This window comes from Rhipicephalus sanguineus, chromosome 7 (assembly GCF_013339695.2).
Source record: "Rhipicephalus sanguineus isolate Rsan-2018 chromosome 7, BIME_Rsan_1.4, whole genome shotgun sequence".
Lineage (NCBI taxonomy): Eukaryota > Metazoa > Arthropoda > Arachnida > Ixodida > Ixodidae > Rhipicephalus > Rhipicephalus sanguineus.
Genome location: NC_051182.1, coordinates 107,092,043 through 107,116,869, shown reverse-complemented (window position 1 = coordinate 107,116,869; position 24,827 = coordinate 107,092,043). Strand labels below are relative to the sequence as shown.

The 24,827-nt window shown below is 44.5% G+C and overlaps 1 protein-coding gene across 5 annotated transcripts in view; it reads right to left on the bottom strand.

Moving 5' to 3' along the window:
- LOC119399721 (AP-5 complex subunit zeta-1) overlaps nucleotides 1-24,827 on the bottom strand; it is a 77,027-nt gene that overhangs the window by 7,194 nt on the left and 45,006 nt on the right. For 2 of the 5 annotated variants that reach the window (XM_037666558.2, XM_037666556.2), the window contains exons 13-17: nucleotides 10,341-10,463; nucleotides 8,548-8,680; nucleotides 6,685-6,861; nucleotides 5,568-5,719; nucleotides 211-258 (exon numbers count right to left, since the gene is read on the bottom strand). In XM_037666558.2, coding sequence (XP_037522486.1) covers nucleotides 211-258; nucleotides 5,568-5,719; nucleotides 6,685-6,861; nucleotides 8,548-8,680; nucleotides 10,341-10,463 — 633 coding nt within the window. Of the gene's footprint in view, nucleotides 1-210; nucleotides 259-5,567; nucleotides 5,720-6,684; nucleotides 6,862-8,547; nucleotides 8,681-10,340; nucleotides 10,464-15,733; nucleotides 15,821-19,340; nucleotides 19,529-24,827 lie in introns of all 5 variants that reach the window. The other 3 variants (XM_049417830.1, XM_037666559.2, XM_049417829.1) reach the window with 3 other exon arrangements.

The window sequence follows — 24,827 nt, the reverse complement described above, 5'->3', positions numbered from 1 at the left end:
CCTGTCTGTGTCGACCGCTCATCTCTGTCTAGTTGCGTGCATTTCACAACCCTTGAGCATCATGAATTTGTCCAGCAACTAGTTCTATTGAATTCAATGCTTGTCTAGAAAATTCATGGGTCTGCACCACTCTGTATTGTGAAGCAGGGGGGCCAAGTTCGTGCAAAGAATGCAATGACAAACTGAAGCATCTAGTGCAACAAGACTTACCTCTTCAGCTCTTCTTCCTTTGGAGGTGTCAGTATGTCTGAGGCAGCTCTAAGCAAAGAGAAAGGAAGAAGGGAAAACAGTTTAAGAATCTTTTAAAGGCATTTTAAAGCCACTTAAGAAACACATCGAAAGGAATTTGCAGAAAGTTTACTGCATAACAGGCTCAGAGAAACAGAGGCATAACAAAGAACAAGACATAAAAAAAACATGAAATTTAGTGAAACCAATTAAATTCTATCAGTCTAACCAAAAGAGCTGACCAAACATTGACGTCACAATACGACTTGATGACGTCGTATTGTGACATCCTCACTCGTGTTGATGCCGAAGCTGCCTATGGTCAATTTTCGCGTTTTATGAGGCATCTAAGACTTTCGCCTTAATAATTAGTAATAATATGGTCTAGAAGCATTTCACCTCCGTCAAAATAAATATATTAAAAAGGAGAGGAGAAAAAAAAAACCTAGCACATATTTAACTTTATACATCTGCCTTGAGCACATATCTATTGCGGGTTAAATGTGCATTTTATTAACAATGATTTACCTAACAGCACAGTGCACAAGCAGCAGCAAACATAGACAGATGCTCCACATCTTTTTTCAGATAACAGTACGGTCAGCTATTTTGCTGTGTTGATATTGCTCGTTTCAACTGTCTGAATAAACTCATCTGAGGCAGGTGTTTTGATGTCTCTGATGTCTTTTCCCCGTCGGGCGATATCCATATGGTTTTGAAACCAATGAGGTAAACTTTTTCACAGCCATAAATTTTTGTGAAATTTAGTGCAACGTTCGTGAAACTGTTCAGGAGAGGTGTTCAGGAGAGGAAATTCAGGAAAGGTGACAAGTGCACAAAGATGTGAAAGACTGTATTGAAATGTGCAATAGCTTGTGACACAGACGATTTGCAGAAGAGGTTAGTCATGACGAAACGCTTCTACAGAGTCGTAAACACTTCAGCATGCAGTCCTTTTCAAGGCAAGATGGATGACAAGTTCAATGACAGAAAAAGGCTGACTCGCATTCACCTATGAGCACGACTAAGGGATCCTTAAAGGGGCCCTGCAACACTTTTCGAACATGCTCAAAAAGCGCTGCCGATCGGTAGTCGAGGCTCCCGAGAACACGCGAGCGAAATATTACAGCGATGCGCACGGCCTGGAATTTACAATAAATTCTCAAAGTCAGCTGAAAATCGCTCCCTCTTCTCTCGACAAATGATGTATTAGTCCGCAAAATATGACGCGATTGTCGGCAGTTCCACCATTGGCTGATGTTATAATCACGATAACACCCTCATTATTACTTTCGTTGTTAATTTTGAGTTCAATAAGTAGATAATATGTATGTTTATATTCTGTTATCGCGTTAAAAACACCGAACAAACATTAATTAGCACTTCCGGTCTCACCGACAGCTCGTCTGCTCGTAGTTGCGTGGTTCCGTTTTCTTCGCCATGCGCAGTGCCGAAAACGTGAATATTTCTGTGCTTTTGACCATCGCCGGTTGCCGTTGAGAGTGGCAGCCGTTCGAGTGTTGCCTCGTCAGCTGGGAACTGCATCGTCGGCACGTTCTCACGACCGACCGAGGCAGCGGTGCAGCATTTCTCCGATAACAATGCTGGCGTCCGGTAATGGCGGCGCTTCGGGGTCGTCTGCCAGTGCCGTCTTACGAGGCGGTGTATCGGAGTATGGGCCGAAACCGATCTCAGCTGTCATTCGTTCCAAACGAGCGCGCAGGTTTGCTTCCATGGTTGGCAGAGCGAAGAAAACACTACGGCGTTCGAGGTGCACACCCAACATTACCAAACCGACGCGCAGTTTTCAAGCACGCGCGATATCGGCTCCGCTCGACGAGAACGACGCAAGCCGACCGGAAGTGGCGGCACAGACCACGTGGTTGCGCCCAGACGTCAGAGAGAAAAAAAATGAAGAAAAAAACACCGCCGGCGCTCTTGGGCGGAGCCTCGCTCCTCTGCGCTGCCTCCCTCGACTCACTGCCTAGCTTTCCGCGCGCGCTCGCGGCGTTGAGTTGAGGGAGAAAGCTGCGGAACGTGATCTCTATAATTTGGTAACACCACTTAGACTTGACGGATTCGAAAAATTTTTGCGGCATATGACTCGTGAAGAGTCGTACGTCAATAATGAGACTATTCCAATATAACTAAGAAAGGTGTTGCAGGGCCCCTTTAAAATTTACTGCACGCACTTTTCATAGCTCGATACATTGCAACGCTGGCGACGCTCCACTAACCAGTGACATGACGTAACCCCATAGTGTTGTAAAATGAACCTGTGCATGCAAGAAGGACAGTGACACTTCGTGCATATTTTCACACATATTCTCAACTCTGCCGGAACATATCTCATTAATAAGGTGAAGCCCCATGATATACTACAGATTTCACAGCTTCAACAGTAAAACAGAGAGAAAATGGGTGCCTTTCCCACAATCGAGAGTAGATGCAAGCATGAAATGGCTACCAGCAAAGCAGATTGATTGCAGATGCTATAGCTACAATCTTAATGCGCGGCCACAACGAGACGCAGGCCAGAAAGCTTACTGAGCGGGGATGAACCTGTTAAGCAGCGTTACACCCTCTCTCAAATGAGGCAGTGCGACACCCAAGCCACGAAACTTGCAAACCACTGGCATTGAAAAGAGCACAGACAACCCTGTCTCCGCGCCAAGAGATGATAACCAAGTGTATGGTGCCCTGCATCTGCCTTTCGAACTTTGCTACTGGAAATTACAAATAAAACTTCAGTGTACTAGAAGCCACGGCTTTAGTGATTTTATGAACAAACATTAATAACAACTCGGAAGCAATATTTTTTGGTAATTTGTTTGGGTAGCAACTAGCGTACTAATGCAATCCTGCACAAAGGGTGGGGTCCAGAGACTGCATTTTCTGAACTTTTGACTGGCTGCCCGGACGATCTCATTCTGTTCTCACAATGATGCCCGGATGTTCTCCTTTGAGTGCCCACATAATGCTCAAGGTCACTTGAAGGCCACCGACAACGGGCACCAACACCCCTGTCACACGGCACGTGTAATGTCATTCGCAGCGAATGTGATTAGGTGTCAATGCCATTTTCGTTGCTTCTATACGGGCACAGCAAATGACATTCACAGCTAATGGCATTCGCCCATAAAATGTGTTTTCCGAACTCATGTAAGTGCAACATGTGTAATGACAACAGGAGCTCAACAAAAAATTTACAAAATTGATAATTTACAGCAAAATGTAATCAAAGTTAAGGCTCTTATTAATGACTGTTGTTAACCTTTTAAAAACTTTTTGACGAACAGTGCAGTAGTTGAAGCAATCTGTGGAAATATACAGTGGACTCTCAGTAAACGGAAATCTGTTAAACGGAATTGCTGTTTAAATGGAACAACTGCCTTTAGTATTATTGGTTTCATACCTGAATGTTTCAACCCAGTTCATCTCTCAGTAAATGAAACTCTTGTTAAACGGAACATATTTTCCTGGTTCCTTCAGGTTCCGTTTAATGAGAGTCTACTGTACATTGTTTTCGCGAGACTCCGACACGACGCCAATGCTACCTGTAAGCCATGTCTACAAACTCTAGTCTATTCTTTCTTCTTTTTGCTATTTTGGTCAAGTAGTGTCGCGGTAGCAAGGTTGGAATTTTGCACGCACTATCTGTCCGCCAGGCATGGAAGCAAACTCTGCAGTTTCGTAAGCAGAAGCAAAAAGTACACTGCACTGGCGACAGTCATAAACACCAACTGCAAATGCCATTTTGTGTACCCGTGTAGACCAGGAACGCAACACCGCAATTACATTCAAAATGAATACCGTTTACTGCGAACAAGATTACATGTGCCATGCTACAGGGGTATAAGAGCGTTTCATGCTTTGAAACTGTTCCAGGGGAAAGCAAGCTCAAGGTACAAGTGTGAGCAGTAATATACAGTGGTGCCTCGCACAACCCTTATTTTCCACTTATGTAAGCAGTTAGGTTAGAATTATTGTAATTCACCCCTCTCAAACTTAAACGAAGCACCCTGTATCGGAGCTATGAGTGATTAAAGATTACCCTCCTCACAAGCCATGCTTCTCCTCAACTTCTTCCCCAAGTGGCTGGAACTAAGCACTGCAATCTTCCGCAAGCATACCGTAGATCGTGAAGGCCATGCTCCACGTTTTAATGCAATAGTTTTAAAGAGCTTGCTTCACAGTAATTTCAGTGTCCACATCATTGGTTGTTAGCGATAAATCAGCGTTGCTCATGAACGAAAAATCTAAATGCAAATTTCAGGGTCCAAATCATTTCAGGCTCCCTTGAACCCACTCTGCAGGTGAGTATCTTCAGCAAGATGTTCATTCAATGAGAGATTCATTCCCATTGTTTTCTATAGGTAAGTACAGTCAATGATAGTTTTTGGGGACGCCATTTTTTTAAACATGCCTGGCGATTCAGACGCCATCATGAGTACTGCTACAGTGAACTTTGAATGATGAAACCCTTTCGCCATCACATTTTTCGGACATTATGTCACGAGGTCATAAACGGCATTATATCAAAATCACCACTACCGCTGTGTTGATTATCTCTCAACTTCAAAGAAACATTGTCATGCGCTTCTGAGCTGGCTGCCACAGCATTTCCAAGTCAACTTTGCTGCAATGCAGATGCGTAAGGCAGTCAAACACATGCAATGTGTTACAATGAAGCACATCAAGAATGGAAAAGGGCCATTGCCACAGGACATACTGCTTTCATTAGTCAAATAAGTGTGCACACACTGTCACAGTATGAGCATGGAAGTGATTCACAGGTGTACTGGCAGGCCTTCAGAGCTACTTCGAATCTGGGGAGCTATTCTCGAACTGTCCATTTAGACGTAATATCCATTTCGGCAGTCATTGATTGGCCAGAGCTTGACGATCAACGCGCCACCCATTTCCAGTTTTTCTTCCGCAATGTCGTTTTGATGTGACAGAGCTTCCGCAACTCTCGACACATCTGAGAGGAATGGAATGCGCTTCAATGTGGCAAATGCAGCCTTCCCAGATGTGTTCTTGGTGGCGTGAATCTCGGAGGCCACTCATTAATTCCGATTCAGTGATCACGTTAGCCCTCCATTTAGGTTTAATTCACTCTTCCATTCAATGCACACGCACGATTACGTCACGGCTTGCCACTTTCTGCAGCAACTGAATGTGCTCGGATGACCTCAGGTCAAAGTGCACATGTCCACTAAATGGTCAGTTCCAGAAAAGCTCCCCTCGCTGCGGCAATTTAAGCCTTTGAAGTCTTTCAATGGCATACACCAGCATTTCTAAACTCGACGCGGCACGCAAATTCTCGGCTCACTCACCCAGAATGCTTGATGATGGCAGTGAGCTCGAGCACTCGCCGTTCCAAGACAGCCAAGGGCGGTCCCGGTATCTGGCAGGTTTTGCACAGCTGGCCCGTCTTGGACAGGCACAGTAGGGCCCGAGCCACCAGGTCTTGGGACCGCACTGCCAGCTGCAATCACATACGAGGTTCATAGTCAAGTGACATTTAAAGGGATACTGACACCAACTTTCGAAGCTGAGTTTGCTCTGCCCATACAAACCTACTGCATACAGGGACGGCTCTGAGCAAGTGTGAAACTTGGTAAATGCTGATAAGATATTTTATTTTGAAATTAAAGTCGATTTTCACATGGTGCACCTACTGACCCTGACTGCTTTACTATCGCGACCTCAGGCTCCAGTGTCAATTCTGGCGACTTCACACACCAGTATGGCTAGTTGAGACGACATCAGGTACCAAAACATTCAAAACAGCTGCTCGTGCATTACCAACGAAGGCACAGAGTAGCCATGGCAACGTCACAATATTCCACACGAGCATGTGACGAAAAGCTCATAAATAAATGAAGGAAGAGAATTTTCCAGGGCTCGCTTCGCAGGTTCGGTCCCTGCCGGCGGCAAGTTGTCTTTTCGTCCACTTTACTTTCTTTACATCTGTGTCACAATTGTTACAATACACCTAAACTAGTACAATTAACGTCCCCTATACTTTCCTTGATTATCTGCTGGTTTTCATTCAGCTCACACTGTGTTTTGACGAAACTAGCTTGTAAAAACATGCTGTAATAACATTGTTCAGGGACCACTCGTGCTTATTACACGCAAACCTGATTATAACAGTCACATCTACCATGAAAATAACTTCGTCAGATCCAAAAATTCGTTATAAACGTTTATTTGTAACACTGTGTCTATGACAAGACTATTCTTCACTTACTTCGTTATAACCGACAATTCGTTATATCCATGTTCGTTATATCGAGATTTGAGTGTAGTACATTTTCTAGGCTCTACAAAGCTTGGCCTTTCATTTTACGCACAAAAAATTACAAGTGGAAATTTTCATGTTATTACCCCTATAAGTATCACCCCAAAACAGCACATAAATACGCGAGAGGGTCAGTGTGTACTCACCTTAGAGAGGCTAGTGATGACGATGCACAAGAGCCTGGTTCGACGCTCGCTCAGCAATCCCTGGGAACTGAGCAGCTCAAAGGCCAGCAACTCGAGCACCTCGAAGAACTCACACACGGCCTTGGGCGAGCAGAGAGAGCTCTCGTTGGGCGAGGCAAACTCTCCAATGGCCCACACCTGCATCAGAGGAGACACGAGGATTACTTACCTTTCTTAGTGACATTTTTCCAGTCGCAGTGTCACCAAGGTAACCAGCTACTCCTTTTTCTATAGGTGGCTTCCAGACATGCGTGAATACAGTTAAATTACAGCAAAGTTCAAGAGAGAACCAAAATTGCTTCACTATAAGTATGTTCCTCTCCTACAGTCCATACTGTCCGGCAAGAAGGGATGTAACCACTGAACATTCAGCAGAGTCGAAGCTGAGAAACATTATGGATGCATTGGAACAGTGAAGTCCGTTGTCATCTGCTGAGTGTTCTGCAGGCAAAGCTTGCCCCAGTAGCAGAGTGCAGGCAGCGAATGGAGCCGATTTTTGAGATCTTTATGGGTTCACTTGTAGAGATGGGTACCATAAACTACTGAGCTCCAGGTCAAGGTACCCCTCTACCCATTAGAAAAAATTAGTGTCTACCCAGTCGGCACTGGGATTCGAACCCAGTACCTCCCACATTAGAAGTGGTTGTTCTGCCATCATGCCATCGCTGCGAACTTGAAGCTCGGTGGTTTAAGGGTACACATCTCGATAGGTGGCCGAGCATTCTGGCTGACTTATTGAAAAACACTAAGGGCCCAGCTAACTTATTAAAAAAAAGGTAAACTGTGTAGTATCAATGAGATAAGACTAAGCTTACCGAATTTTAGAGGCTTTACTGAGTTCAAGATACAAAAAAAAATGAATATACTGTGAAATTTGTGACATCACCCTGGCGTACTAGCAGTGGAGTTCCAACATGAAATAGAAGAAGCAAAATTGGCACAAACTGTGCACCAAAGAATTCCCGTTGTTATGGTGAACTATAATTATAGTCTATAACTAAACCAGGATATTGCTGCACTGTTGAGGCGAGTACACCAAAACTAAGAAGTGCGACCCACCTCTCATCCAAGTTCTAGAATAGTAGTACTGCAATTCACCTGAGCCCAACTCTCACTTTGTCATACATAGTGCAATAAAACACTATCTAGCCAAAGTTGAGCATTGCTGTAAAAACAGTCCACTGACCTGATAAACATCAAATTGACATGGTCTATCATATTCAACCTGTTTAGGGTCATTGTAAAGTGAAGGCTTCACTCAACGATCTTTGACCACTATCCTATGCCGTCATTCTATCCTATGCCGGCAGACTTCCCAATTTCATGACATTATAGTCTTCATTTTTCTCATGTTCTCAACTATGTTTCCTTCCCTTGGCACCTGCTCTGCCACACCCACTAACAGAAATGAAAGAAGACTTATTAATTATTAATTAATTCTGAACAAGATATGTTACAGGTTGCTATATGGCAACCTTGCAAAGGTCACTGCCGGCTCCAGAACTGAAACTGGTCAGTGGCCTGTTTTCTGGGAAGTTTCAATTTGCACACTTTACACTCGTTAATCCACAGAGGAAGGAGGAGAAAGAGGAAGGAAAGGCAGGAAGCTTAACCAGACGCGCGTCCGGTTTGCTATCCTACGCTGGGGGATGGGGATCCACAGAAAGGTCAAGTGGTCATATGACCTAATAATTTATGGCTTGTTACATTCACTGACAAACAATCTGGGAGATTTCTAATGTCCAGCAAGTACCTTGAACTAACAACGAAAACAGTACACTCTACTAATGACACGAATGCAAGTTCCTGCAAGCAAGCTCTTACAAGGTTTGCAAAGAAGTCAGGTCCCGCATCGTACGAGCTGGTGTGGCTGAGGAACTCCACAAACTCAGAGGTCAGCAGAAAGGTCACATCAGGGAACTTGGGAAACAGCTGCGGAAGCACGTCGGCCAGCACCCTGGGCACGTTTTCAATACGTCACTGACTGCTCTCGAATTTCCTCAGATATGAGGTGTGCCCGAAAGAACACCAGGATATTGCAGTAGAAACTTTTATTCCAGCAGATAAGTTACTCAATAAACAAGTTACATGTGATCTAGCTGACCTTTTACCATAAGATGCAAAATTTCACTGCATAATTAGAATACACACAAACCAGGAAAACCCACTCACACATGCAAGATGATGTGCAAATTGACAGCAGCACAAAAAAATATGAGGCAACAGAATTACTTGAAACCACAAGAAGTTGAACTAGCTGGTAAAGATTTGTAGACGTAGTGGGCATTGTTTGCTAGATAATTGGCATATGCAGAAGTAAAAACAAATACAGACGCGTCTACAACATAAAACTTGTATATTTTAAACAAAAGCATTGCGAAGCAAACAAAGCAGCAGCGACGAGGCGACTGACGACACTTGGGCTCTGCTGCTGAGACGCACGCGCTTGGCGCATGAACACAGACGATCGGCTGCTGGGACGCACGTGCTTGGCACGTAAGCAGAGATGATCGGCCAAGGTCACAGATACGCTAGCTGTAGCTCGAGTTCACCGGCTGGCCGCATTCGGTGCCCGCACAGGAAACACATCACGGCGTCGACGTGGAAGTTGAACTTTGACTGCGTTCCCTCGGCAGTGCTGCTATAGATTCATAGTCAAAGAAAGTTAACCTGGCACACGGACAGGTCTCACATAGACCCGCATGGGTGATGCACAGCCAATGCTGAGCATGTGGAAATAAGCTTTTGTCTACCTTCCTTTCCAACGCAGTGAGGCATTTGTGTTGTCCACTTCCTTTCTCCTATGTCCATTTCCACACACACCACTTCATTCTACAGAGAACGCACATCATTTTGTGTGTGTGGTCATGTTTTAGAGCTAGGTCATATGTATGACATGTGTATTTTGTCACTTATAGCCCACACCCTCAACAATGATTCGCGGAAAATTTTCTAAAAATTATCCCTGCATAGTGATGCGAAGCTAGCTTTCTTGCATAGCTGTGAAGAACCGCCGTGAAGCCACTGTTGCAGACAGAAATTTGCTTTTTTGTTTTGTCTCGACTTTTGCTCGAAATTTAAAAAAATTTTTTGTGCGGATTATACACGAGAAAATACAGGTATTCCTACTGCATAACTCCAACAAGAGTTATCTAGCACAACCTCGCATCTGTCATCAACTTACTCAAGTTTGGGAATTTGGTAGGAGTGCATGACTGGTGAGAAAACAGGGGAAGTTGCAACACTGGTTGCTATTTAAAATATATCCTTTACTAAAACAACAAAGCGGGCTTACCCTAAAATTCTGGCTCATGCCAGCAGGAGTTCTGCTGTACGGAAAGTCGTTTACCAGGTCCACAAAAACTATTGCTGTAAGAACTGATGGCACTAAGATACAAATGAAACACCTACAACAACATGGGCCTAATTTTATTTCCAGGTATTGCATGAGCGCAAAAAAACTCCCTCACTGTCCTTCATTCTTTCTGCAGTGCTACTTCATTCCAAAAATATAGTAACTCTCAATTGTTTTGCACTTTACCCAAGTTCGTTGCCTCCAAAGTAGATCAACTTGCTAGCGTTACACAATGCCCAAGATTTCTACGATTGCCACTCACTTGCGTAGTCGCTCGCAGTATCCTCGCGACCCGAAGCATACAGACAGTCGTTCCATGAAGGCTGGCAGCAGTCGCGAAGCCAGCTCTGAGTCCCCGTACTGCACAAAGGTCTTCAGGTAGCACCTGCACGACAAAAGCCAGCAGCCTGCAGTTCAACACCTGCAGGTGACTCATTGCATAACAGTGAGCCACTCTGCCCCCCCGTGTGCACTGCCTTCTCAATTGCCAGCCTGGCTTCGGTTCTGGATGGATGCCTCAACCGTGCCGCAAGGAAAGAAACGACTGTGCGCGAAACATTGGCCGTTTCAAACTATCCTAGAATGCCTACTGCAAGTACAGTTGTTAAGTTGGTTGGTTGGTTGGTTGGTTCGTCAGTACTTAGGCGCAACCCACTCCGGGGGATAGGCCATGAAGCGGATGGTGCCTTGCTTAGGAAACTAATTCACTTACTGAAGGAAAAAGTTGAAAATGAAATGTTTAGCCATTACATATAAACTCACAAGATTTAAAGACAAAAAACCGCCTATATGGAAACAACACCAACAATAATAAAAGTAAATATATACAGTTGCATCTAAGACAACTGAATTCAGCTACACTCAACATTCAACTTTTAGATTCTCGTAAAAAATCAGAGACAGCGTTGAAAACCCTCCTGTGGCTAAAACCAAATATGGTTGCCCCAAATGAAAGAAATCACCGGAAGTGACAAAATCAAGCCCAACTTCCGCATGGGTTCTTCTATACCTGGCGACAACTTTCTGTGGCAGCACAGCCAAGGCTGCGCAACCGAACCACGCACTTTTTTCCTCCGCTTCTGTATGTAGTCCGCGAACGCTAGCTTTTGTGGAATACGTAGCATAAAAGAAAACATAAAAAGAAAAGAAATAGGTATTACGTTCAAGATTGCTTGCGTTGAAAGTAAGAATAATGCCGTAAAGAATTTGCGATTTTTGCTCCTTCGAGTTTTCAGGTTTTCTGGTGTCCGTTTCACGTTTTCCGTCCCCACTAAACAACGATGGCGTCGCTCGGCTGCAACAGGTGCACGTCGAAGCTTGCAAGTGAGCATAAGCGCGTGTTCGTTAAGTGATCTGTGTTCATCGACCAGAAAGAAACGATAAGACAGCGCTGCGTTGTGAATTATTTTGTTGATTTGCCCATACTATCACCGAGAAAGAAGTGTGCAAGTGATACCACCATCGCAAGTGGGTCTCTCATCGCGATAGCTTCCTTGACGTTGACGACGGCGACCTGCAAGTCTTCAGCAAGAAGAGCCGCTTGAAAGCAAAACTGCGATTGGAAACAGTACGTAAAATAAGTGGCCCATTCCATAAAATGCGTTGCATACATGGTCGGTATTTCGGTTGCCTACTATTACTGATACAGTCGCACCGAAGATTGCGTCTAACACCGTGCCCGTCGGCGTCTACGGCGGGAGGCGTTTTGAATGAGAGCAATTTACGATGACAAAATCACCCATGCACAGCTTTGCCTCGGCAACAGACGCGTTCATGTCTATTATGCGACTGACAGCGTGACTTTCAATTTGCAAAAAAAAAAGCATTCTTGACCACGGGAGTAAGGAACGCGTTTCACATCAAACACGTGAGACGCCCGCTCCTGACTGGTCGTGGCCAAGATATCTGTTGTCTTTCGATGCTTTCGCGTCCCCTGACAAAATAACGTGAGCGTCTCCAGAAAGTTATAGCGTCTCCAAATGTAGGAAAACGATGATGTCGACCCTGTGTGCACCGAAATTCAGAAAATGGCTTGTTACCTTTGCGTAAGATTTCCAATTTGCGCAGTTACTGGTGGGCCGTAGCTTTTTCTTTCTTTTTTCTTTGAAAAGTAACACCGACCGCTTTAATAAAGCTGATTCCTGCGTTCCTTCGCAATACGAAACATTCTTTCGCTTTCCCAAAAAAGAAATGTAAACAATACTAAATGGTGCTCGCTTTGCACGTGGACTTGAACCGCTAGCACATTAGCGTTATATAATTTGATTTGTGGAAGAGCTCAGCAACGATTCCAGGTATTTGTGCTGCATGCTTAACTATATCAAGTCATGTGGTAGATTTCGACTACATCTGTGAATAAACTATCTGCATAAATTCCCAAATAACATCATGAGCCATGAATACTCGTATGGAAACGCACATGTTGTATGCGCTCGCGAAACCAAAACCGAAATCGCCCGTGAACGGACTACTTCGCGTAGTAACACATGTGCAGAAGCTCCGCCCACGTAGCTTTCGCTGTGCTGCCACAGAAAGTTGTCGCCAGGTATAGTAGTCTTTTTCTTTGTTTTTTAAATCTTCGGCACGTCAAAAAGAAGTGCTCCGAGTAGAGGTGAGCACGGGCTCCGGGTAGCCCGAAAGCCCGAGCCCGACCCGGCCCGCGGGCCGGGCTCGGGCGGGCCGACGTAATTTCATTTCGGGCCCGGGCCGGGCTCGGGCTACTTGGAGTTTTATCGGGCCGGGCTCGGGCCCGGCGCAAAGCCCGACTCAAGCCCGAAATATAGAGAATGAGTGGGAATTGTGAGGAAGAACCTGCAACAAAAAAGCAATGCTTGCAGTTGTTCAGCGAGTGAAGTGACAGTGTTGAGAATGTAGCAGTTACAAAAGATGAGCTCTCCGATTATCTCTCTATGGAATCGCCCTCCTGTCCATCTGAAGTTTTAGTCTTCTGGAAAAACAAGCAGCAGAGATACCTCAAGCTTGCCAGGCTGGCAAAAAAGATACTAGCAATTCCGGCGACGAGTGCAAGCAACGAACGTAACTTCAGTTCGGCAGTCTACATAATGCAACAGCGCCGCACTTCGTTGAAGCCGCAATCGTTGGACTGCTTGCTGATTTTGCACGCCAATTTGTAATCTGTGTAATAGAGACTGTTCGTCGTGTGTCGTTTGATCATATTTGTTATGCTCAATCAAATGCCAATTTACCGGAGAACGATGTTTTGTTTTCGCAGTGAAGCTTCAACAAGCCGGGCCGGGCCCGGGATTGTGTTTTCGTACGTCGGGCCGGGCCGGGCGGGCTCGCAGCCTTTTGCCGTCGGGCTCGGGCGGGCCTTCGACAAAGTCAGCGGGCCCGGTCCGCGCTCGGGCTCGGAAATACGGCCCGTGCACAGCTCTACTCCAGAGATTCCCTCTCATTACAGTGAAGGTGACTGAGCCAGACCCGACCTGTAAAGGTAAAAGTTCAGTGGGGGGACTCGACAGCATAGCCTTGTAATTAGTATTTCTTCCTTCCTAGATGAACACCACCTGCTCTTCCAAGGAAACTTTAGCTGTGGGAAATCTGATAAAAACAAAGGAGATTTATCGAAGTTATTGGCCGTGGTACGCTTTTCAAATCTCGCTGCTGTGACATACGCTGACGTGGGCAATACAGGCAAAATAGGGCCATCATGGGATGATATTGCCAGTGCATCCGCATATTCATTGAGTGCTAAGCCTCTATGGCCTGGTACCCACACTAATCGAACCAGCCGCACATGTCTGGGAATCAGCGAATAGAATGTCTGTAAGGTACTTGATAAATTAGGTGCACTTAAGGCAGAACAGACAGAGAGGCAGTCTGTTAGAACAACCACTGCTGATAGACATTGGGGCAATTTACTCAATGCTAGGACTGTTGCCAGTAATTCAGCCTGGTAAATAGGGGTGAAGTCCGGTAACCGAATCGAGAATGACCAGTCTAGAGAGAATGATACAATTCCCACACCTGCCTTCTCTTCACAAACGGAAGCATCAGTCGCTATCACAGTGTTTGTTTCTAAATTGGCCAGATGATCTTCCAAAATGCAATTTAGATATCTATATGGTAAATTTTTCGCGTTCTTGGGATATATATCATCAAATTCAATCCTAATTGTTTCTACAGAGCTGAGTATATGTACTTCCCAGAGGTGAACTTTTAATGGGTCCAAAAGTCTGTGTAAAAATGACTTGGGGGCAACGTAATCTAGACCATTGGTGGGTAAAAAATGAGGCCTGCTGGTTAATGAAAACATACTGTGACCTCTTCTGTGGAGATGCATAGATTTTTAGGAATGTACGTACCGTTAAAATTTGAAATCTTTTGATAAGAGACGGCAGGCGGCCCCGCCACGGTGGTCTAGTGGTTATGGCGCTCGACTGCTGACCCGAAGATCGCGGGATCGAATCCCGGCCGCGGCGGCTGCATTTTCGATGGAGGCGAAAATGTTTGAGGCCCGTGTACTTAGATTTAGGTGCACGTTAAAGAACCCCAGGTGGTCGAAATTTCCGGAGCCCTCCACTACGGCGTCTCTCATAATCATATGGTGGTTTTGGGACGTTAAACCCCAGATATTATTATTAAGAGACGGCAGGCGTGATTCTTCGTATAGAATATTGTTTGCAACAAATTTAGGTAGCCCAGACATAATCGTAATGATTCACGTTCTAACAAAACCAATGGTCGAACTTTATAGGCCGGAGCACCAGAAAACAAAACGCAGCCGAATTCTAGTATTGGTCGAATGTACATGCAATAAATCATGACAAGCACGTCTCTGCGCAAACTGGCACGTTTATTGCTGAGCCTACGCAGCATCCCTACTGCGCATGCTCCCTTAGTAGCCATGTTTTCTATATGGGGTCTCCAGTCAAGTTTTTTGGTATAGGTTACCCCTAAATACCTAAGTGACTCGACCTGAGGTATCGACCTGAGCTTGTCGGTAGAGTAATGAAATTTGCACTGGGACATTTTGTGTGAAAAGTACAATTGCACTTTTATTAATATTTAGCGGTAAGTTAATACCCTCCAGCCACGTTTCCAGGCTATTCATATATGTCTGCAGGATTTGGAATTGTTAAGTGCCCACTACGCTATAATTCTTTTTGCAAATCAGCGAAGGGCCCACTACGCGTCTGTAAGGCAACATGCAATCCTACGCAGTTGTTCACTTTGCCGATGCTTTTGCTGATGATGATTAAATATGTCTGAGCGCTTTGTAATGGGTGGGCCTTTAAAACAGCTGCTCGTGGCATAATTCACATATTTTGATGCCTGGTGCGATTCTACGCTTCTGCCACGCAATACCTATTACATGTGTTAAGGAGACTCCTCCACTGCATGATGTTCATATAGTGTTTTTTCCCGAAACAGTTTCAAGCAATGGCGTGGCTCTGTGGTAGAACATCCGCTTGCCACGCAGAAGGCCTGGGTTCGATTCTCACTCGAACCGAAGATTTTTATTATTTATTTTATTTGCATCTTTCTTGGTTTTTCACTTACGGACAACCCTGATTTTTTGCTCACAACCAACGACGCCGATGCCGAGACCGGAATTTCTGTGACACGAGCTCTTTGACACTATTGCGTTAAAAAAATGCATGTAATATTACAAGTTAATGGTTGTCCACATACCCAAGAAGGTCTGGGGCATGCTCCGAGCAACGGATCACCTTTGGGTGATTGGCTTCGTCAGCGATCAGGGAGTGGAACTTGGCGACACTGCAAGGTGGCATAACAATATAAATGGACGTGACTCACCAAGATGAGTAGATGGGGGTTTTGCACACTTGGAGTGCAAGCATTAGTGACAAACAGCAGATGAGAATGGCCTTTTCAAGCAAACAGTAAATCAAGGAAAAGTGAGGGAATACTTCAACACAAGAACATGGAAATGCAGCCAAACCCAAGTACACCAAATCTCAAGCTACCACAATGGTTAAATCATGACCGTGGGCCTTAGTCATCGCGATGGAGACATGCCACTGGGCATCAACATGGGTGCATCCACGTCAAACGATGCTACAGCTGCCAAACACCAATAGACATTGTACAAGCTCTCATATATCACTACACAATAAGCACTACCTCTGTGAAGACACGTTTCACTTTCGTGTTATACCGATTCCTATGACGGAGACATCAGCCATGTCTTTTTTTTTTTGGAAGTTCTCAATGGACGTCTATGGGACATGTGATGGTGCCACGAAAGCATCCAAATTTTCAAACATGTCCAAAGGATCGGCAGTTGACTGCATTTTGCTTTTTTTCATGCAAACCATTTGTAGTATTCTCGGTTATAACAACAGAATTTTTGTGGCACTTGAATATTGTTATAAGTGGGTTCGACTGTACAAGTAGGTGAACACACTTGCCAAAACAATCAAAATGTATAAATGCCTGCGCAATCAGTCCATCAGCAATTTCACCTATTCACTTAAAAACTATCCCAGAAAACCTGTAACTAACAAAAACACTCCTTTTTGTCCATCTGTCGAAATACTGAATCCCACTAAGCGTGCCGTGAACACTGCAGTGAGCTTAATGGTAAGACCATCTTCACTGAGTATGTGTCATTCTGTCTTTTAATTTTAAAAAGGTGTGAGTGCAATTACAGATGCCATCGTTTGCAATGTTCACAGCAACAATTCTTATAGATAATTATAATTGTCTGCACAGGTCAATTCTCCTCATTTTCAGTGCATTTTGGTGTCCAGCAGAAACCAATTGTCAAAACTTGTTAAAATGAAATCATGTGCGATATAAAAATGCCTTCGTTATATTAACTTCAAATGCACATTTGTTACATAGTGGTGATGGTGGAAAACTTTTCAGGCTCACTTTGTTACATCAGGTAGCGTGCTATATCGGAGTTGATTATATTGATGTTCAACTGATCTAGTTTTAAAACTACAAGAGTGGTTTTGTAAATAATCCTAAATTTGGAAAGTACTTGATACATATTACACACAAATGAAACAAAAGTGTTTCCTGCCAGCAACAAATTTCAAGAAAGTTCAAAGAACATCCAATAGCATGACCACACGTAATAGCTTAATACAAGCATACGTGTGAGCAAGCTACAATTTTCTTTTCTTGCTCTGCAAAAACTAAATCATTCAATAATTTAGCTCGTATTACATTGGGACGCAAATGGCACATCCACAGTGGGTGGTGGATTGCATTATGGGATTGCACGCTGCACAAACGTGGAACATGGAACACTTACGCAGCCAGCTCGGAAAGCTGGTTCCAGTCTCTGTATTTAGGAGGAACAAAATCAAGATGGGAGATTAAAGAAAAGGCAAAAAGAATCCTACATATCACATCAATATCATCATGATGTTTATGATCATTACCTAGCACATGACCAGAAAAGGAAGGTCCAAGCAAATGCAATGTTTGGCAAGAGAACACAAGCCCCCCCATTCACCACGCAGTTTGTATGAACAGTCAAAAACAGTCGGCAGCGTCGGATATTTCAGGCAATTCACTTCAATCTCATTACTTGGCATTTCTTTCTCAAGCCACAGGCCATCTACAAGAGGGGTACGGTGCACACGGTACACTGCTTCATATTCTGATCACGCAAACTACCAGGCTTACAATTTAAAAAAAAAAACATGGCTATGTGTTTGCACATCCTGTCATTGCAAGCAGACACACAGGAAACAAAATATTTAAGCCGACAATAGCGAGCTCTGCAACGTCTTTTGCACTTTGAAACATGTCAAATCTGAACAGTACTTGAAGTAGTCTTCCTGCGAATTTTCTTTCCCACAAAAAAACAAGACCTGCAGGATCTTCATATAAAAATAGAAACGAAGGGCCTTGCTATAGCAAGTTGATGTCTTTCTTACACACACTGCCCCTGACATACAGTGTAGTCAATTGCTGAAGAGAAAACACAAAATCTGCAACTCTCGTTCAGCTTGCGCTCTGGCTGCCACCATGGACGAAGTTAAGTTAATGTGCTGCACAAGAGTGCAGAAAGGTGCCAGCTCTGGCAATCACAGCCTGTCTGCTGCAAAGATTGCCAGAACAAAAAAAAAATTCTCACGCTCTAGGTTTTTAAAAAATTCAACTTTATGGTTTTACGTGCTACAGAAGCAACATGATCATGAGGTAGTGGGGGAGTCCAGATTAATTTTGACTATCTGGAGTTCTTTAACATGCACATACATATACCCAAGTACATGGGTGTTTTTCACATTTTGCCACCAATGGAATGCAGCCACCACGGACGAAAATCAAACCCATCTCATTAAGCTTAGCAGCACTAAACCTTGGCCGTTAAGGGGGGATGAGGGTCTCGAAAATTTTTGTTTTATTTATTATCCTATCTTAATGAAAACTGGCATACATGTGTATCATTGAATGGAGATTTCAAATCTGCAAACATATTTCAAATATTTCATTTAGAAAGGAAGTTATGACAAATTTCCTCATTGTAATTAGGTAATTCCTTACGGGTCGTTATGGTAACTTAGAATACAAAAAGTTACTTTTCAGGACTACGTGGTTCTTCTAAAAGGTCCACCTCACAGGCTAAAGCAAATTATATGTCAAAACAGCTGTTTCTTTGATCAGAAATAATTTTCAAACTTGGAAGGTAAAAGTTAGCTTCCAGTAATTAGCTGGTACTTATCAAATAATTACAATTGCATCAATGTTCAGAAAAAAAGAAAAGCTTTAGCCTGTAGTTCAGGTGCTGCTGAAAAAAATGATACCAAGTTTGTTTAAGTATATTCATAGAAACCTCCTCAAAACTTCCGTAAGGCAGATTCACTTCACAAAAATAACAAAGCTGAGAAAATCGCATTTCAAGATTTAAAAACATTTTAAATTTAATCTTTTGAGCATGTAAAAAAAAGAAAGGCCATTTTGCCATAACATAGTATTTTTTCAGAGCATAATTTGGACTACAAATACTTGAAATAGTGATTTACAAAGGTTGACAATTTTTTCGATTTTTTGCTATTTTAAGACCCTCGTCCCCCCTTAAGTCACCATGGCGGGTGCGCGCTCTACATTCAAGTGTATCCTATAAAGGAGGATTACACAACATGCAAATTGCAGTCTACACGCGAACTGCGAGTGCAGCAGCCTCTGGCTGAATGCATTGGATTAAAGGATGAGCCGATTATAGAAAATAATGCAACGACGCCAAACGTAGTTTGCATGTTACCACAAACAGCCAATTCGAGAATTTGCCGTCTTCGCACGCACTGTAGCTGCTCACCCGTCGAACGTGTCCCCGATGCCGCTGATGTCGCGGAGCACGAACTTTAGCATGGACTTATGCACCTCCGAGCCAATGTGGACCGACGACTGGCGTTTTACGCGAGCACCTTCCGGCACACCCATTGTCTCCCTTTCGTGCAGTAGGGCTGCGGTCAGTGCAGGCAGATCCGCTAGACTGTGGAACACCTGAAAAACAGGATAGCAAGAGCAAAGTGTGCCTTTGTACGCATTAGTAAAGCATACAGTTACTGCAATGGAACCAGATTTTGTAATAAACTGGTAGTAGTAGTAATGATAAATCATTAAATAAGTGTCTACCACTGAATAGAGTGCTGGCCTTGTCACGCCCTTAAAGGCAGCACGTTATAAAATGGGACAAAAAATAGCTATGTATGCATTGTAGTTTCTTTAGTCCCTATATTTATAGAATCAAATCTTGTTAAATTCAAGCTCTATCTGATATTCGATATAAACATACATCTGTTATACAGTCGATCCCGGATATATCGAACTCGAAGGTGATCGCGAAATAGTTCGATATATCGATAATTCGAAATACGAAATATGCGTATTTAAGGCTTTAATTAAAGCACTGCAGGCCTCGACACAGTTTTCTGAAATTGTAAAAAGCGTGAACATGACGATTCGCTCACATATGCTAAAGAACAAGGCGAGAACTTCTTTTGCAAGTTAGCGCACTTTATTTCGCATGAAAAAAGTCCGTCAACTTGTCTTGCTTCTTGCGCGCCGTGAATTCATCAAGTTATCGTCAATATTATATAAGCTTTCCAAATAAGTAAATTCAGCACCTTCCGCCACAACAGCGGTGATCGACGCTGAACGCTGATGCTAGCTCTGTAGCGCCGCAAAGGGTTTAGCGGTGGCAGCGGCGGCTGGCATCTTCAAACCGCACGGGTCCATTTCCGCAGCACCGGCAACGTCAGCTATGATCTCGGCATCGATGCAGTCAGAAACAGCTACGTCGTTATCTGCACCGATGAAGTCACTCGCTGTGCTCCCGTCCGATACGGCGCCCGGAAACGCTAAGTCGCAAAATTCAGTGACGCACCGTACGCCGTAGTCGGCGGTGATGACGCGCCCGAAGTCGTCACATGGTACCAAGGCCCGTGGAAACAGTGTGCACGACGACGCTTTACTTGACGTCGTTTCAAGCACCGGTCATCATTTTTATCGCTACGAGTGGGACAATGTTTAGTTCGACTCCCGATTGACGAGTTATCAAGAACAAAGCGCGAAGTACACACAGTACACATTCTGCAAGAGAAAACGCTGCACCGCTGCACGAAGAAACATTTCTCCACCGTTGACATGTTGGCGATACCGATGGCACTTGTGGCTTTGCAGAAGGCAGCCGCTACTTTGGCGAGAAATGCGAAAAAAAAGCGTAGCCTCTGAGATCAGCATTTTAAAACCGAAAACACTAAAAATACGTCACGAGGTTGCGGATCTCGAAGGCCATGCTTTGCGGGCCCGCATGCCATCGTGCGCGAAGAGACAAGGAAGGGAATGTAAACATTACAACAAGACTGCGAAGTCACTTCGAATTCTCATTTTGGTGCCCTCGGCAATGAGCCTCTTTGAAAAACACTAGTCCATGCGTTAAAACCTGCGTACCGCGCGTCAAATATACCGGTGAACTGACAAGCGCTGTGCAACGAACTAGAGCAACGCAATTTCGTCACCTGCGCGCGACGAGGGATTGGAACTTATAAGAATGCGGCCGAAAAATGATCAATAGTTGTTAGGAAAAATGCACTTTCTGGGCTTCGGCGCGGGGCAGCGTTCGATATAGCGGATGTTTTGCTGTGCGGGAGTTCGATATACGTGCACACCAGCCGCATACTTTTGCATGGGAAATTCAAGGGGATTTCTCAACTGTTCGATATAGCCAATAATTCGATATATCCGAGTTCGATATATCCGGGATTGACTGTAATACTGTAGTGGTGAGGCAACTTTCATTTGCCTCATCACATCTGATAATAAAGGAAAATGTCATTAAATTACAGCAGAAACACTTGATACCATTGTGCATAACGTTTTTTGGAGACAATATATTTGTATTCCTCTCCCTGAGCAACGGCCCATAGGAGCGAAGCATTTTCATACGATTAATGCAATCACGTTTCCACCAGCAATCGGACCATGCGACTGCAGAAGTGAGTTTTTACTGTTATTTCAGAAACCGTTTGCTTCATGTTCCAATGCAACAGCTTAAATGACCTGTCAATGACCTACAAATAAGGTGTTACAGGCCCGCAGCTGGGCAGACTCTACAGAAGCAATGCAGAGAAATTACAAATGTGAGAAAGCTACCACAACACTACCGATTCAAATGGGCAGCGTGACATAACACTGCTGAATAAAAGTGCATTGGCCGCAGTTCATGACGCACCAGGACGAACCTGTTCGCGAATTCTTTTTTTGTTAGAACTGTTAAAGAGTGGAATGGATTGTCTGCCATGCAAGTGTGCTGTAAGAACGAAGAATTGTTTATGTTGTTTCTGTAACCCCCCTGCTGTAACGCCTTTGGGCAATGCGGGGTAACCTTTGAATAAAGAAGAATAAAGAAAGTTCGTGTGGTGTCGAGTGATGCTGCTCTGTGTAATATGTTGTGTGAAGCACGGACGTGATCTCACGTGCGTTTCATAAACAAAGGTTTCCATCGCACACGATTGCTCAAGGCTCACATGTATGTCCCCCCATTTGTGACATCTGTGGAAGCGTCAGCCAATCACATGCAGAAGAAATGTCTTTTTGTTTAGAGTGTGCAGAAGACCGCACACTATTACAGTGGAACCTCGTTAATGCGTACCTGCCGGGAACGCTGCATAACTACGCACTAAACGGTTGTATGCATTAACCACCAAGTAAAAACTTGCATCTCCTCGCATACGCCATCGCCGCCAGCAAAGAAATAAATACAGTGCCACAGCAAATATTGCCTAAAGTACCCACTGCAAAGCCTTTTCTTTCTTTTTGCCAAACTGGAGAAAAGATTCTGGTGCTCTCGCACGACCGTCCGATAGTGCCGATAGCGTGCGGTGGCGACGCCAAGGAGCATTTCAGAACTATTACAGGGTCCATTATACGCAGTGAGCGACGTAGCGACAGAACGGACACTGTCGGCTTTCCGCGATATATGTGTGTGCGTCTGTACCGCGATCTGCTACTAAATGAAAACTGACACAGTTCCAGTGAAACGCTGTACGGCTGCGTGGAGCCAATCGTCTCCTGGCTAGTTGCGTGCAGCGTGTCGCCTTCTCGGCTCACGCCGTCACTGCCGGGCCGCCAGGCCACCGGGCCGCTTGCTGTACCGCACGCGCGCATTTGTCGTGGGAGTGTTCTTCGTACCCACTTTGCTCCAGACCGTGCACAGATGTGGCGATGAGCACAGATGAGCTCGTTCGGTTAACGTGGCGATGACGAACTTCCTGCAAGCGATGCGCACTCCGCAACGCTCTAGCGGTCCTGGCAGCAGACGGAAGCGCGTTTGGGTGGTCGCCCAATAAAAGCATGCAGTATGGTTACAACAGCGCTACGCTTGCTGAACCGTACGTGTGCGTTTAGCATGATAGCGTCTATGCAAAGAGGTTTCTCATCGCCGACTAGCAATGCTCAACTCCGCAACAGCGAGCTGCTTTCGTTTCTACAAAGCGGTGCGCGCTTGAACACGGCCCCGCACAACGAAGCGGCAGAGATCGGCGGCTCAGCGCATTCAGGTTGTCGCCTATTAAAAGCATGCAGTAGGTTTAAAGCAGTGCTGCGCCGCACGCGTGCCCGAGCAGATATCTGAAGATACTTATTGTGATAAGGTTGTCGGCGATAAGTCATGCTGGCGCGTTCATCGGTGGCCGCCACCTCACCTTCGTTCTTTCCCGATGCTTACCCGCAAAGGCGTCGCCGCAATCGCGCGGAAGTCGGAATCGGTGATCGACCGATCTACGCACTTCCCGAAAAGACTGAAAACTTTTGGCGGCACATTGTGGCGTCGGGAAGTTCAGCGGCACAGTAAAATTTTATGGCACAAAACGTTATCGCGGTACGCAGGGTACGCACTAACCGGTAGGCGTAGGGTGAAGCACTACGGCTTAAGCGGTCAGCGAATGCATTAGGCTCTATGAGACTGTCGTTAGTACGCTTAAAGCGGGTACGTATTAACAAGGTTCAACTGTATTATTCGTCGACACATTAACCTTTGCTCCCGAGTTCTTCACCAAGTATGCCTATTTTTATACATTTTGGAGCTTGCTTCAGATAATATGATTTTTCAGTTCTTGTGAAGATCGCATCAACAAGATTTCAGTGTACTGCACGTTAAGGGAACAGTTTTAATGTGACATAGAGACTTGACTGGTTTACTGATTGATTCTAATCTTTTCTAGTAAATAGTTAGTAAGGTATAAATATTCATCAGGAATCGTAAAGCAGCATAAAACACATGGGCAAGAGGAGACTTGAAACAACCGCAAAGGTGAAGATCAAAGGTCAAAGCACACTAGCGTGTGGTATTTGGCTGGTATTGCTGTATTCATATGTTCTTTCTGCTGTGCAGTACTGTGTCGACTAAGTTTTCAGTTTCCGTTTATTTCACATCATAAGGTTACAAAATGGGGATTAAAGACCTAGAGAGGGAGGCCCCAGAGCCAACAGACTGTACAAGGAACCTCGCTTCAGTGTTCAGCATAATATGTAAATATGTAAATACAAAGCAACCATATGCAAACACAAAACACTCCACACCATGCGAGTCACAAGTTGAAAACATGAAAAAATATTCTAACTGTTACTAAAGAAATTATTATTATCATCCTTCTCCCACTGCTGTTATGGAATGGATTTGAACCAACAGTATTGGTGTATTTAAGCAATAAATTTTAAATATGACGTGTTGCATGCGCAGCTTACTAAAAACTGTGTAAACTACAAAAACAATAATATAATAATAATAATAATACAGTCGCCAACCGGTAAATCGGACACCGATAATTCGGACATGCTCGGTAATTCGGACAGTCGCGCGGTACCGCCGATGATCCCATAGAAGTAATGTGTAAAGACGACCGATATTTCGGACAGCTGCGAGATCTACATTCGATAATCCGGACCCTGTCCGAGACTGTCGCGCACGCCGAATCGCCAGCCATTATCTCCTCCGGCACCCGTACCATACAAAGTATGGCCTCAGAGATCAAAACGAAAGCTAATTGGTGATCTATGAGGCTTTATTTCGATCGCTACTTTACGCCTCAGATTTTGTGATTGGAAATGCCGATCTTGGAGACACTGGTCCACTGTGGGAAATTGTATCGACATCGCGAACATCCCACATTCCGGTTCCTGTATCCCCGCGCTGCCGCTATCGCCGCCATTTTGTCGAATGCGTATGCGGTAAAGAGTTTTGCGCGCGCGTTCACTTTTATCTTGAGACTTGCTTTATTTTACGCTCTGCTGTATCAAAAGA